The sequence below is a fragment of the Acomys russatus genome, chromosome 23 (assembly GCF_903995435.1).
Source record: "Acomys russatus chromosome 23, mAcoRus1.1, whole genome shotgun sequence".
NCBI classification, from domain to species: Eukaryota; Metazoa; Chordata; class Mammalia; order Rodentia; family Muridae; genus Acomys; species Acomys russatus.
The window spans coordinates 58,519,009-58,535,598 of NC_067159.1; the positions used below are offsets into that span (position 1 = coordinate 58,519,009).

The window sequence follows — 16,590 nt, forward strand, 5'->3', positions numbered from 1 at the left end:
AAGCTTCTTACATAACTTGTACGGAAGGCTGTCTAATATTGCTTGCGGGGGGGGATTGATTCTTCAAAGGACGGTTTATAATAAAATGATTGCTTTTTCAGAAGAATGGAAGTATTTCTTCCACCCGCATTACTGTTCTAGCTTAAATTAAACATTTCCTGCACACGTGGACAAGCTTCTGATGATTAAAAGTGACTGAACTGTTTGTTTTTAAATCCAAATGATTCATCCCAAGGGCCAGGTGGGAGCTGGGTATTCTGCTAGGTCACAGAGAAATTTCTGGAGAAAATGGTGCCAAAATCTAGTCAGAAAGAATTTCTATTGTTCTCAGGACAGAGTTAAGCTTCTGCTTATTAAACTTACTGGCTTTCTAATGGGAGCTCATTTTTTTATAGTCTACTTTGGAAATCTGGAGTTTACACATATCTTTTTGACAAGTGGGTCTGTGACGAGCTCTTCATAAAATACAGCATCTTGGAGAGAACGAGAGGTTGGAAAAATAAGGGATTTTTAGCTTTTCTTCTCATTATTATTTTACCAGCAACATTTCTTCACACTGTGGTGACATTGAAAACCAGTAAGACCAGTTGTTTCCATTTGTGGTTTTCTCTATAGGATACAAAAGTCCTGGCTTTAAAGTCACAGCAGCAGCAGGAGGCACTTCCAACATTCTCACCTGTGGGTTCTCCTTAGTCTTCACCTGTTCTCGTTTGTTCTGGGTTAGTGGCTTCCTGGAGCCATAATTTCTGCGTTCTCTCTTCTTTCCATTCTCCAGGGCATAATTAGTCACTCTTTATCGCAAAACTTCTGTGAAATAATTGATACAGTTTGCACCTCCTGACCAAGACAGACTAGGATGTGATGTGCTTGCAATAACGGTAGAAGTGGGTTTCAGTTTTCAAGTTTTCTTGTCATGCTAATGACTTCCGGCAATGCCTCTGATGTGCTTGTGATTCAAAGTCTTACTAGTTCTCCAAATGCAGACATGTGGAGGCATTACTAATCAGGATGTCTCAAGGCTTAAATGCTTTGCCTAAAGATAGGATGTCTTGTTATGTAATGATCCATTCTTATTTTGTTCTTTTAACATAATCTTTACTTAAGGAACAATTGGTAAAATTTGATTAGATGTAGAAAACATGCTGTAATTAAACATGGAGGAAATGAATAGGTACTGCTTGCCTCTGAGTGTGCATGCATCTTAGGTAATTAAAAATAAGCAAACCTTGGGAAAACTAGGGAAGTGGATGTTTGTACTGTCATGCTTTTAACAAAAGTAGTTTAACAGTTCAGTGAATTTCAATTACATGTGAAGACATTAAGAAAAGTACTCAATAACTTCGAATTTCTATAAGAATATATTCATTGAACATAGTGCCTGAGCACACAGTCTGCAAACCATTGATCTTTTTAGGTATATAGATCAGGGCATCTCCAATCCACAAATTTTCATTTGAAAATTTTATAAAGTCAAGAGAGAAAAACAAACAGAAATAAAATTCATATGAATTCTGAGATGAAAACTCTTTTCTCCTGTAATTTTCAGCCTCACTAGAGATTTGAAAGGTGGCTTATAGAATACAGAATATTTTCTTTACATTTCTCTATAAGGAAGTTTCATAGAATGTTAATTCTTTAATATATCCTTGGGTGACTTATTTTACGAACTGTTTTTTAGAAAAGTTTTCTGATATTTTTGAATATTATTAATTTTGTATGAATTCACAATGATGAGATGTTAAATCCATCTTTGCATTATTGGCAAAACATTGTCTTTGTCTTTTCTATAGATAAAATATTTTTCTCTTGTTCTTGATATACTGCTTTGGCTTTCACTTAGTTGTTCTTAAAAGTACATTTAACCCAAAAGCGTAGTGCCCCCTGTGTAGCAGGCTCTGTTAGCAACTGGCACATTATGCATAATTTCAGAGTTGCCAGTATTCCCATAGTGACCTCTCCAGAAAGATCTAAATGCTGAGTCCATCTTAATGCTGGGGAATTGATGCTGGATATTTCTAAGCAGGGAGACAGGAAGCATGTTTTTAAGGAAATAGAAATATATATTTAAAATCATTCTTTATTGGGATTTTTCATGAAATATATAAAATAATTAAGTAGGTTTCATTTCTATCACTCTCTCTCTTTCTTAAAATTTTTCGAGACATGATTTCTCTGTGTGGTCTTAGATGTCCTAGACTTACTTTGTAGACCAGGGTGGCCTTGAACTCACAGAGATCTGCCTGCCTCTGCCTCCCTGAGTACTGGGACACAGGCATATGCCACTATGTCCAGCTTGCTTGCAATTATTAAGCATGCAGAATCTCTTGCTTACATTCATATTTAATAATTCTAGCAAGAGAGAACATAAAGTAGATTAGAAGGTAATTTTAAACAGATAAGCACTGGAAATTACCACAAATCAATGAATAACAAGAATCCATAAAGCAGGCAGAATAATGTATGTAATTACAACTGTGAGCACAACTTTTAAAAAAATCTGGAATGGTATTGAAGTGAATATATTATATGGTGATTTTTATTATGTGGCTTTAAAATCCATGCTGAAATGTAATCCTCGCTGCAGTGGTATCAGGACATGAGCATTTGACAAGTGATTCACCCTGTGGACTGTGATCCCCAAACCAGATGGATATGCTTTGGAAAGAAGCTTCTGAGGGAGTTCAACTGTTCTGCCCTTGTCTTCTGCCATGAAAGAGCACAACTGGGTCATCCTGGAAGCAGGGGCGGTGAACCCCAACCCCAAACTGAATCCTCCAGTGCCTACAACCCTGAGAATGAATTTACATGGCTTATAAAATATCCAGTATAAGATACTTTATTTTACGCACACTCACACATGCTCTTGTGGTTTGTTTGTTTCAGAAGTGGAAAGTGGCTTTACGTCGGAAATTCTTTCCATAAAACCCAAAAGCACTAAGATATTGAAGGGAAAATTCTAAATTCAGAGGCATATATTGTTTAAAAATTGAAGAGCAAGAAACCAATTTATTCATAGACTATTTGAATCATTACGGAGAAGTCCCTGAAGATTATGTAGGAACTGTTCATATTTTTTAAAAAAGATTTATTTATTTATTTATGCATGAGTGATTTATCTGTATGTGCACCTGCATGCCAGCAGAGGGCGTCAGATCCCAGTATAGATGGCTATGAACCACCACGTACGTGGTTGCTGGGAATTGAACTCAGGACCTCTGGAAGAGCAGATAGGGCTCTTAAGCACTGAGCTATCTCTCCAGCCCCAATTGTTCATATTTTATTAAACAGATTTAGTAGCTATGTAAAAGTAAAAAACCCAGTGGGTTGGAGATTATATTTGCTAAACAGTTGTAACTACAACCAAAAGGCAAAGTGCTTAGCAAGAAACTAAACATGTGCAAGAACTGTTAAAACTAAAAACATATAATATAGAAGGGTATTGAAATGTTGATGTCAGTCAAATATTGAGTAGTAGAGCCAGTGGTCTGTTGAGCAAATGTCAACATTTCTTCTTCTTGAGGGTCATGATGACAGTGTGGAATGTAGTCATAGAAGAATGCAAATGGATCCATATTTATCATTTTGCACAAATTTTAAGTCCAAGTGGATTAAAGACTTCAGCATAAAACCAGATACTAAATCTAATAGAAAAGAAAGTGGGGAAGAGCCTTGATCACAGGAGACAACTTACTGAACAGAACACCAATAGCTCAGGATCTAAGATCAACAACTGATAAATGGGACCTCATGGAAGTGAAAAGCTTTTATAAGGCAAAGGACACTGTCAATAGGACAAAATGGCAGTCTACAGATTGGGAAAATATCTTCACCAATCCCATATCTGATAGAGGGCCAATATCCAAAATATGTAAGGAACTCAAGAAATTAAACACAAACAAAATGATCCAATTAAAAATGGGGTACAGAGCTAAACAGAGAATTCTTAAAAGAGGAATCTCTAATGGCTGAGTAGTACTTAAAGCAAAGTTCAATGTCTTTAGTCGTCAGGGAAAAGCAAATCAAAACGACTCTGAAATTCCATCTTACACCCACCAGAATGGTTAAGACCACTCAGAAGGGGAAATAAAACAGACATTAGAAGTAGGTGAAGAGAGGGAACTGGGTGGAAGAGGGGGCGGGGAAGAGAAACCGGGTGGGGACCAGGTGTGGGAAAGGAGGAGTGGGGGGTGGTAGGGATGAAAGAGAGATGGGAAGTGGGTGGGGTGGGGGTCTTTAGGCCAAGCTGGAGGCCTTATCAGGGTAGGCTCTTAGGAAGAGTTGGCTTACTCTAGTTCAGACTCCTAGCAGCAGGGGCTATGGAGACTGAAGTGGTTACCCCCTATAGCTAGGCAGGACTTCCAAAGGAAGTCGGAGACACCAACCCAACCAGAAACCTTTTGACCCAAAATTTACCCTGCCTACAAGATGGGCAGGGATAAAGAGGTAGACGAGTTTGAGGAAATGGCCAACCAATGACGGACACAACTTAAGACCCACCCAATGGGAGAGAGCCAGTCCCTCTCAGTATTAATGATACTCTACTATGCTTGCAGACATGAGCCAAATTAATTGTACTGTGAGACGCTCTATCCAGCAGCAGGTCAAAACAGAAGCAGAGACTCACAGCCAAACATTAGATGGATATCTGGGAATCTGGTGGAAGAGTTGGAGAAAGAATAGAGGGACCTGAAGGGGTCAAGAACCCCATGTTAGAAGACCTACAGAGTCAACTAACCATGGGGGCTCACGGGGACTGAACCACCAGCCTAAGTGCATGCATGGACTGGACGTAGGGCCCTTACACTTATAGAGCTGATGGACAGCTTAGTCTTCATCTGGGTCCCTTAGCAACTGGGCCAGAGGCTGTCACTGATGAAAATGCAATGGCCTGCTATTGGATCACTTTCCTCTAGCTGGGCAGCTGTGTCTGGCCTCAGCGGAAGAGGATGTGCTTGGCCGTGATGTGACATGAAGTGGCAAGGTGGGACAATATGTGGAGGCGCTCACTTCTCTCAGAAGAAGGGGCTCACTTCTCTCAGAAGAAGGGAGGGATGATGGGGGGAGAGCGTGGGAAGGTGGGACTAGTAGGAGAGGAGGGAGGTGGCTAGGGTCTACATGTAAAGTGAATAAATAAATTAAAGAGAAAAAAGGAAAAGAGTGAGTAGAAGTACTTGTGGAAAATTGCAAAATGGAAACAAAAATAATAAAACCATTTATATAAAGCAGTGGTTCCCAACCTTTCTAATGTTGCAACTCTTTAACACAATTCCTTATGCTGTGGTGACCCCCCACCCATACAATTACTTTCACTGCTACTTTATAACTAACTGTAATCTTGCTGCTGTTATGAATTGTAATGCAAATATCTGTGTTTTTCAATAGTCTTGGGGGGGGGGTGTCACACTCTACAGGTTGAGAACTGCTGATATAGAGGATGATTTATTACACACCATGAAGCTTACATTGTAGTAAATCATAAATCAACTTCAATAACTATAATTTCATAAAAATAAACATATCCTAGGATAATGATTTGAATGAAAACAGCCCCCATAAGCTTATATGGACTGGCATTAATAGGAGGAGTGGCCTTTTTGGAGGAAGTGTGTCACAGGGCTAAGGCTTTGAGGTTTCAAATACTTAAGCCCAATGTCTCTCTCTGCCCGCTGCCTGGGGTTCCAGACGTAAGAACTCTCAGTTCTTTTTGGCACCATGTCTTCCTGTGTGCCATGCTGATAATGGACTAAACTGCTGAAACGTAGGGAAGCCCCAATTAAATGCTTTCTTTTACATAAGAGTTGCCATGGTCATGGTGTCTCTTCATAGCAAAAGAGAGCCTAAGATACCCAATCATTTTCCTCGATCTAAATCTTTAAAGTGTTGATGTGAAAAGCTTGCAAAGTCTTTGGTGACTGAACTTCAGATCATACATGGAGTGTTTACTGCAGATTTTCTTACATCCAGGGTTGCCCAAAGGCCCTGAGACGTGTGGGAACAATGCTATTTTAAAGGTAAGGAAGATGCAGTTACAAAGTGAGGTGAAGATCTCTGTTGCTATGTTCTTTTTCTTTTCTTCTTTTTTTTTTAAGTTTTTTGCATTATAATTTTTTCTCTCTTTTTTTTAATTAATTTATTCTTGTTACATCTCAATGTTTATCCCATCCCTTGTATCCTCCCATTCCCCCCCTCCCATTTTCCCAGTATTCCCCTCCCCTATGACTGTTCCTGAGGGGGATTACCTCCCCCTGTATATTCTCATAGGGTACTCCTTAGTCATCAGGGAAATGCAAATCAAAACAACTCTGAGATTCCATCTTACACCCATCAGAATGGCTAAGATCAAAAATTCAAGCGACACCACATGCTGGCGAGGATGTGGGGAGAGAGGAATGTTCCTTCATTGCTGGTGGGAATGCAAACTAGTACAGCCACTTTGGAAATCTATCTGGTGCTATCTCAGAAAACTGGGATTAGGGCTTCCTCAAGATGCAGCTATTCCACTCCTTGGAATATACCCAGAAGATGCTCCAGCACACAAGAAACTTTGCTCAACCATGTTCATAACAGCCTTATTCATAATAGCCAGAACATGGAAACAGCCTAAGTGTCCATCAGTAGAAGAGTGGATAAAGAAACTGTGGTACATATGTTCTTTTTCTTATGACACCAAGACATATGTGCTCAGGGCAAGCAGGGCCCTCCCCAGAGCCGCTGACGTCAAATCTATCTGCACACACGCCCTGCTGCACCATTTACTATTTACCGTCCTCACCAATCCACATCTCCACCACACAAATCTTTAAAAAAATTTTTTTATTCACTTTACATCTTGGTCATAGCCCCATTTCTCCTCTCCTCCCAGCCCCACTCTCATCCCTCTCTCCCCCTCTCCCCTCCTCTATTCCTCAGAAAAGGGGAGGCCCCACTTTTCCCATTCACCCAGTTTATCAAGCCACATCAAGACTGTGTATGTCCTCTTGCACTGTGGCCTGGCGTGGCAGTTCCACCAGCAGGGAGTGATCAAAAAGCTGGCATCAGAGTCCATATCAGAGACAGTCCCCACTCCGCTTACTAGAGGACCCACATGAAGCCTGGGCTGTCTATTAGCTGCATCTGCGTAGGAGGCCTAAGTCCATGCGTGGTGTTGGGTAATGCTTCAATATCAGCAAACCCCTCTGGGCCCTGGCTCTGTTGGCCTTCTTGTGTAGCTCCTGTCATCTCTAGATCTTTTTCTCCTTCCTGCCCCCTGCCCCACTTTTCCATAAGACTCCCTACACACTGCTGCATGTTTGGCTGAGTCTCAGCAGCTGTTTTGAACCATTGCTGGGTATAGCCTCTCTGAGGACAACTCTGATAGGCTCCTTTCTGCAAGCACAGCAGAGTACCATTAATAGTATCCAATGGGGTTGGGCTTGGATTGGTTGTTGGTTGGACATTTCCTCAACCTGTGCTCTATCTGTTCTATCTTTATCCCTGTGCATTTTGTAGACAGGGTAAATTTATGGTCGAAAATTTTGTGGGTGGTTGGCACTACACATATATTTCTTAAAATGCCATGACTCAGGGTTAGAGAGATGGCTCAGTGATTAAGGATGCTTACTGCTCTTCTAGAAGACATAAGTTCAAGTCCCAATACCAAGGTTAGGTGGCTCACAACTGTCTGTAACTCTAGCACACAAGGATCTGACAGTCTTTTCTATTACTACACTATGTGTGCACACATACATACACTGAAAAAAAATCTTTGAAACAGAGAAAAGAAAAATGCATGTCAGGGTGCATCAGACTGGGTCAGTTCTCTGAGTGGCTATGACAGATGGAAGCTCCGGTGTCTACCTTTCCTGGCCTTATCTCAGTTTATGCACACCCAGAGGACTCTCAGAGTAGGCTGGCTGGCTCTGGAGGGAGCACAGAAGGAGAGCCAACCATGGCAGTGTATTTAAGAGGGAGAGTGAGCGGGACAGTGCTTGGTTTCAGAGGCACATGCTGCAGCACATGTCTCAACGTGTCCAGACTGAGAACCCTGCATCGTCATGTGCAGTTGGCACACTGCAAGCCTCTCATGCCAGGAGCCCTTTCCATCCAGCTCACAAGTACAAGTTACGACCTTGGTCCATATTCCAGTTTCTCTACTGGAGGACGGTAGCAGAATAAAATATATTTTAGTGAGGATATTTTTATTTAAAGACACATTAAAGCTTTTAATAACAGATAAATAAAATCTTTCTTTTGCCATTGATAAACAGCTGATAGGGCAGCATATTAATTGACAGGATATGTTCAAATTAGACAGAGTATTTTTCATGAATTACCTTTTAGCATGAATGGAAACTCTGCCATCCTGACACAGGGGCACTGGCCAAGAGCTCTTTTGGCCAGGTCTTAAAAACACATTATTTAACTGAATTCTCACGTAAGCCCTTTGAGGCAGCCATCACTATACTCCACATTTTATAGATTAGGAAAATGACGCTGAGAGATTAATTGACTTTCCCCCAAATCAGTCAACCACTGAAGGGTTGGAAAAGCTGATTGATTAGTAAGAGGCCTTCCCTTAACTACAGATACATTGGGTTTTGAAGACTTGACAATGTCTAATGGAAAAACTTCTGCATACAGAACGCCAGGTTCTCTTACAAATGATTTTATGTTTGCGTTCTAATTTGATTTTGTGATTCTGGTCTTTGGGCATACTTTAAAGAATGCCAAACCTTGAAAATGGCTGTCAGAGCACTGCCAGTCTCACAGGCAGTGAGGCATCAACATGTCTTCTTGGGAAAGGCACTTTACTTAAACCTGGAAGTGTGCTGATCCTGGGACTAGGAATCTAAAGCAGCAGAGCAGTCTTCAAGGTGTGGGCTCTGAGTAAGCCCTGTAACTCTCATGCAGCCATGTAACAGTGTGTATCAGTGACCACGTCAAGCTCATTTACATGCCAGGCAAGAATTAGCAGAGATGAAGCTTGTAACACACTTAACCTGGTTCCTCCTGCTACACCTTTGGTACTTAAATTGTCAACATACATTTGCTCTAATTCTGACTCTTTTTGTGGTATGTCGTACACAGTCCCTGTGGGTTACTATATAGTCAAACAACCTAACTCCTAGATTTCATTATATTAATGTTTACAAAATAAACATATTTACTCAATGCTTTAATGCTTGGGGTTGTGAAAATACAACAGAAAGAATCTCCAGGAGTTTGTTTGATAAGTTTATGAAGCACATTTTCTTACCAGCTCACTGAATTCGTTATTGCCTAGGTCAAGTCTCTCCAGCTGGGCCAGTTTGTGCATTGACCTGTAACAGATGGAAAACGAAGCCATTATGTACAATGCAGCATTTGATACATCGCTCCAAAAATTGTCTACCCAGACGTGGTAGATGGTTTCTAGTTTGAGTAGCATTGTGGCAACAGTGATGAAACAAATTTAAGGAAGAAATAGGTTGAAAGAATTCAGTTTATTCCATTGAGTTCGAATGAGACACTTATGTTAGGGAAAAGTGTGTGTGTTTGTGTTTGTGTGTGTGTGTGTGGTATGCGACATATGCATGCATGCATAACTGGTATAAAAGGTCTTGAGTGGATTTTAATATTTGAGAATAAAGTGGTACATTCCTTTTTTATTCTATGTGAAGATTTTATTTTTAACTCGTTCCTTTCCCCTTGTTTTCCAAGACTCTTAAGAATTTGTCACACGTTTTCACTGTTATATTCTACCTATCTACCTCCAGATGTCAGGATGTGCTTCATGATACTCTGAAGGGCTTGTGTGGACATTCAGCCCACAAGTGGTTGTGAGGCCCTGGTCATCATTTTAAGGCCATGTGTTCCTCCTCTCACTACATCTCTAGATGCTTCTGGACTGGGCAAGGGGGTACCTAAGACCCATGGAGAGATAATTAGATTTTTTTTCTGACTCGGAGACTATTGAGGCATCTTTTAATACGACTTTGAGACCACAGGCTTGAGCAGCAGTCAAGAACTTTGTGACGTCCAGTAAAGGGGTCACATGGACAGTGTAGTAGGGTACATGAGATGACAACAGGCTCTTGCCTGTGATGTGGCTGCATAGTTCTAGATAACGAGTCTTTTTTTTTTTTTTTTACTGAGAATGAGAGTTCTCTGAAGACTGAGTCCAATCCATAATCTGGCAACCTATGAACTCTTTGTATTACTGATGTCCAAAGAGAAGACAAAATAAAACGAAAGACTTGTTGCCAAGCACTACAAAGAAAGACTGAGACCAAATTAATTTTATTAAATGAAGAAATTAATAGAATTTTATCTTCACGTGCATTCAAAAATCTGTATTAGTTATAGGATTTGTCTTTGTTCTTGGCCAAACTGTTCTCTCTTTAATCACCTTTGCATGACAGCTTCAGCCCCTATATATACTAATTATCCTTTGGGGAAATGCTGAAATTTGTTAATTTACTTTCCAAAACAAGACCAAGTCCAAATTTAGGGCCTTTCTTTGCATAAAGATCTATTGGGATACAGCCATGCCTGTCTGTTAAGTTGTCAAAAGATCATTAGAACCACATGGATTAGGCAGAAACTTTGCAAACTGTAGAAACACTATTTGAAGTCTGCTGCTTATACGGTCTATATAGAGATAACTGTTGTTTTTATCAAAATCCCTGTCATTCAATTTTACCAATGAAAACCGAGGATCCAGATGCTGAGGTAAACTACTGCTACCTCAGAGAGGCAGAAAAAGCACTCAGCTGATCTTTCTCTTCAGCCAACGTGCAAGAAGTAAGCTTTCTCCCATGCCATCTCAAAACCCCTTTCAAATGGAATACACCTCCTTTCTACTTCCTGTGCCTTTCTCTCCCTCTGTTGTCCTGACTTCTTCTTACTTTACGTTTTTTTCTTAATAATCTTATGTTCACTTTCTGTCAACTGGTTGCTTTCTCTGTTGACCTTATTTAGTTCTGTTTACAATATTCAAATAGAAAGATCTTGCCTTAAAGATGTGCTAAGGCTGAGCTACACCACAACTAGAAACAAGTTTTTCCAATGAACAACACAATCTTGACGTTCATAGTGTGATCAAACACTCCTTAATCTATTAAGCACATCCACATCCAAGGTACACGTATTTTGTTCCTGCTTCAGACTCAGACCTAAAAGCACATACAGAAGCTAGACGAAGCTTCTTTCCGGAATTGGTACTCGATATGACTACTAGTATCACGATAGAATATATGTACATACACAATTTTATAGATCTTTAAGGAATATTTATACTGTAAGAAAAGCTTCAGAGAGTCAAATGAAAACCAAAGGATTATCAGATTCATGGCAATGGTATGGTCTCTTATTTTTTGCTTTCCTTTATCCCATACCAGGTGGATCTTTTGACATGAGACTTTGGATTTTCCTTTAACAAATGTGTGGGGGTTTCGAGAACGAGAAAGCCACTCTCTGATACCAAATCCAGCTTTAATTTTTAATTGAATTGGGACCATTTTTAAATTGGATTATTTATTTGATGTTGTTTAATTTCTTCAGTTCTTTATATATGTTAGATATTAGCCATCTGTCAGATATAGGGTTGGTGAAGATCTTTTCCTAACCTGTTGACTGCCTTTTTTATTATATCGACAGTGTCCTTTGCCTTACAGAAGCTTTTCAATTTTAAAAGGTCCCATTTATTAATTGCTGATTTCAGAACCTGAGCTATTGGTGTTCTATTCAGGAAGTTGTCTCCTGCACCAGTGAGTTCAAGGCTCTTCCCTGCTTTCTCTTCGAATAGATTTAGTGTATCTGGCTTTATGTTGAGGTCTTTGATCTGCTCGGCCTTGAGTTTTTGTGCAGGGTTATAAATATGGACTTAGTTGCATTTTACTACATGTGGTCATCCAGTTAGACCAGAGCCATTTGTTGAAGATGCTTTATTTTTTCCGTTGTATGGTTTTGGCTTCTTTGTCAGACATAAAGTGTCTGTAGGTGTGTGGGTTTATTTCTGGGTCTTTGCTTTGATTCCAGTGATCAACCATTCTATTTCTATGCCAAACAGGCAATTTTTATGACATTTGCTCTGTAGTACAGCTTGAAATCAAGGATGGAAATACCTCCATAAGTTCTTTTATTGTGTAGGATTTCTTTATCTATTCTTGTTTTTTTTTCCATATGAAATTTAGAATTGTTCTTTCAAGGTCTGTAAAGAATTGTGCAAGCATACTATAATTCACAGACCCAAATAAGATAAGTAAGAAAGAGGACCCAAGGTAAAATGCTTAAATATCACTCAGAAGGGGAAATAAAATAGGCCACTGAAGTGTTTGAAGAGAGGGCACTCAGAGAGAAGTGCGGGTGAGGTGAGGCCTGGGGAGAATGGGGGTAGGAGGACAGAGGGCCTTCAGAGGGAAGAGAAACTGAAGGTAGGAACAGATCTGTGACAATCTGGAGACCTACAACAGGGTAGCCTTCTGGGAGGATATGAAAGTGACTCTAGATGAGACTTCTAGTAGTGGGGGTCATGGAGTCTGAATAGGATACCCTCTAACTAGATAGGACTACTAATGAAAGGTGGGGAGTATTGACCCACCCACAAAAGCTTTGACCTAAACTTACTCTATCCATAAGATGTACAGAGCTAAAGATAGAGCAGAGATTGAGGGACTGTCTCACCAATGCTTGGCCCAAACTGAGACCCACCCCACAGGAGAGAACCAACCCTTGACACTGTTAAAGATACTGTGCTGTGCTATAGAGGAGAGCCCAGTATAGCTGTCCTCTGAGACGTTGTACCGAGCAGCAGATCAAAACAGACTCATAGCCAAACACTGGTTGAAGTATACAGAGTCTTGTGGAAAAGTGGGAGAAAGATAGAAGGACTTGGAGGTGACAGGAGCTCCACAAGAAGACCAACAGAGCCAGCTAACCAGGGCCCAGAGAGGCTTGCTGAGACTGAAGCACCAACCAAGGGCCATGCATGAACTGGACATAGGCACCCTACAAAGATGTAACTGATGGGCAGCGTGGGCTTCATGTGGGTTCCCTAGTCTAATTGACCAGAGAGAAGTAAGGCTGATTCCTAAGTATGGGCCTTCACTCCTACTGACTAGTATTCATGGTTCTGAAAAATAGTCAGCATACTACCAAAGGGGAAAGGCAAATAATCCCCAACCTAGCTACAAACCCTACAATCTACAATGTTAAACTGGCTGTATTATATGCTGGTGCAATAGTGGCACAAGTGCATGAATAGCCAATGGTTATCTGATTGGATTTAAGGTCCACTCCATGAGATGGAGCCCATATGGATAAATTTCTGACACTGCTCTGGGAGCCAAGAAATTGAGACTAAATAGACCATGGGTCTATGGGGAAACCAAATACTATTGTTCTGGTAAAGGAACATAACAGTAAAAATGACTCTTAAAGCCATTCTGCTATATTCATAGATCAGGGTCTTGCTCAACCAAAATCAGAGAAGGTTGCTCTTGCAGTAAATGGGAACAACTCAGAGACCCACAATTGGACAATGTACGGAGAATGGGAGATCTTGGAACACTTAATCATAAAAGGAATGTCTTCATCAAACCCTTCCCCTCAGGGCTCAGGGGACTATGAGGAAGAGGAGGTGGGAAGATTATAATAGCCAGTAGGAATGGAAGACACTAAGGAAACCAGGTCTTATAGACACAGATTGACACACATATGAACTCAGAGAGACTGTGGCCATAGGCACAGGGACTGTACAGGTCTAAACCAGATGGGGCCCAGGTGGTGGAAGCTTCCATAACTAACTCAGAATCTATTTCCAATTGAAAATCACCCCCTAAGGAAAAAGATCGTCTTCTGCATGAGAGTCTCACTGGGTACACAAGCCACACATAAGGGCAGGCCTCATGCTCAGCAGCAGGTGCTCCAACACAAAAGTGAATACAATAGTATTTTTGGAGATGTTTTGACTTACAATGATTTATTTGGACATTTTTAAACCTTACGTGTCTTTTGCTCTTCTATTATGGTCTCTGGTTTTGTGTTTTTGTAAACGTGGGTGTGTCTCTTGGTGTGTATGTATTTCTTGTGATTTTTATTTCATTTCTTCTGTTGTAAGTTTGTCTGATTCCTTTGTTTTATTCTACTCCCTTAAAAAATGTCCTGTTTGTTTTCTGTGAGAAAGTGGAGAGGATCTGAAAGGAGATGACAGGAAAAACTGATTAGAAAAAAAATTTTATCTTCATTAATAAAAATACAAGTTTTTCTTTATTTCTCAGTTAATAGTAAAATAAAACTCTAAAGCAAATAAGTAAAAATTCTTATACTTATCATTCACAAGAATTTATAGACAGTTTTTATGTACATTTGCTTGCATTTATTAATTATATAGGTATATCGCTAAGTTTCACTGTATATACTGTTAACATTTTTCCAAGTATGTCACATATTTTTATTTTTTTCGGTTCCCCTCATTCCCTCCTTTTACTCCCTTCACACCCTTTGTCTCTCTTGTGCTAGGTGGTAAACTCTAGTCATTCTGTCAATTTGTCCCCCATATTTTTCATTTAGAGGAACACATGCAGTAAGTATGGCTGCCACTAATAGTGAGCAGGAGTCACGGCATTTCCATGGTAGGTGTCCTTTCTGAGATTTTATTCACTTGATTCAACTGTTTTTTTAAAAAATATATTTTATTAATTTATTCATACTACATCTCAATAGTTATCCCATCCCTTGTATCCTCCCATTCCTCCCTCCCTCCCATTTTCCCCTTACTCCCCTCCCCTATGGCTGTGACTGAGGGGGACCTCCTCCTCCTGAATATGCTCATAGGGTATCAAGTCTCTTCTTGGTAGCCTGCTATCCTTCCTCTGAGTGCCGCCAGGCCTCCCCTTCCAGGAGTCGTGGTCAAATATGGGGCACCCGAGTTTGTGTGAAAGTCAGACCCCATTCTCCACTCAACTGTGAAGAATGTCCTGTCCATTGGCTAGATCTGGGTAGGGGTTTAAAGTTTACTGCACGAATTGTCCTTGGTTGGTGTCATAGTTTGAGCAGAACCTCTGGACCCAGATCCTCCCATCATAATGTTCTTCTTGTAGGTTTCTAGGACCGTCTGGATCCTTCTATTTCCCCATTCTCCCATGCTTCTCTCACCTAGAGTCCCAATAGGGTGTCCTCCCCTCTGTTCCACTTTCCTGGTAAGTGAAGACTTTCATGGGACATGCCCCTTGGGCTAGTGTGTAGATATAAGTGAGTATATACCATTTGATTCTTTCTGCTTCTGGGTTAACTCATTATGATCATTTCTAGCTCATTCCATTTATCCACAAATTTCAGTAATTCTTTGTTTTTAATAGCTGAGTAGTATTCCATAGTGTAAATGTTCCACAGTTTCTTTATCCATTCTTCTACTGAGGGACACTTAGGCTGTTTCCATGTTCTGGCTATTATGAATAAGGCTGCTATGAACATGGTTGAGCAAATGTTCTTGTTGTGTGCTGGAACATCTTCTGGGTATATTCCAAGGAGTGGAATAGCTGGGTCTTGAGGATGCCCTATTCCCAGTTTTCGGAGATAGTGCCAGATAGATTTCCAAAGTGGCTGTACTAGTTTGTATTCCCACCAGCAATGAAGGAGTGTTTCTCTTGCTCCACATCCTTGCCAGCATGTGGTGTCACTTGAATTTTTGATCTTAGCCATTCTGATGGGTGTAAGATGGAATCTCAGAGTTGTTTTGATTTGCATTTCCCTGATGACTAAGGAGGTTGAGCATTTGTTTTGATATTCCTCTGTTGAGAATTCTCTGTTTAGTTCTGAGCCCCATTTCTCAGTTGGGTTATTTGGTTTGGTGGTGTTTAATTTCTTGAGTTATTTATATATTTTGGATATTAGACCTTTGTCAGATGTAGGGTTGGTGAAGATCTTTTCCCAGTCTGTAGGCTGTTGCTTTGTTCTGTTGACAGTGTCTCCTGCCTTACAGAAGCTTCTCAGTCTAAGGCCTGGGCTGTTGGAGTTCTGTTCAGGAAGTTGTCTCCTGTGCCAATGTGTTCCAGGCTCTTCCCCACTTTTTCTTCTAACTGATTTAGTGTCTCTGATTTTATGTTGAGATCTTTGATCCACTTGGACTTGAGTTTTGTGCATGGTAACAAATATGGGTCCAATCGCATTTTTTTTTTAACACATAGACATCCAGTTAGACCAGCACCATTTGTTGAAGATGTCAAAAATCAAGTGACTATATGTGTGTGGATTCATATCTGGGTCTTCGATTCGATTCCAGTGATCAACCAGCCTATTGCTGTGCCACTACCATGCTGTTTTAATTACTGTTGCTTTATAGTACAGCTTGAGATCAGGTATGGAGATTCCTCAGGGGGATCTTTTACTTTACAAGATTGTTTTAGCTATTCTGGGTTTTTTCTTTTTCCATATGAAGTTGAGAATTGAACTTTAAATGTCTTTAAAAAATTGTGTAGGTATTTTGATTGGGATTGCATTGAATCTGTAAATTGCTTTTGGTAAGATGGTCATTTTTACTATGTTAATTCTCCCAATCCACGAGCAAGGAAGATCATTCCATCTTCTAATGTCATCTTCAATCTCTTTCTTCAGAGTTTTGAAATTTTTTTC

The 16,590-nt window shown here is 40.3% G+C and overlaps 1 protein-coding gene across 1 annotated transcript in view; it reads right to left on the bottom strand.

Moving 5' to 3' along the window:
• Positions 1–16,590, bottom strand: part of Lrrc7 (leucine rich repeat containing 7) — a 471,125-nt gene that overhangs the window by 127,285 nt on the left and 327,250 nt on the right. Inside the window, exon 8 of the mRNA XM_051165943.1 lies at positions 9,236–9,299. Within this exon, the coding sequence (XP_051021900.1) occupies positions 9,236–9,299 (64 nt within the window). The remainder of the gene's footprint in view (positions 1–9,235; positions 9,300–16,590) is intronic.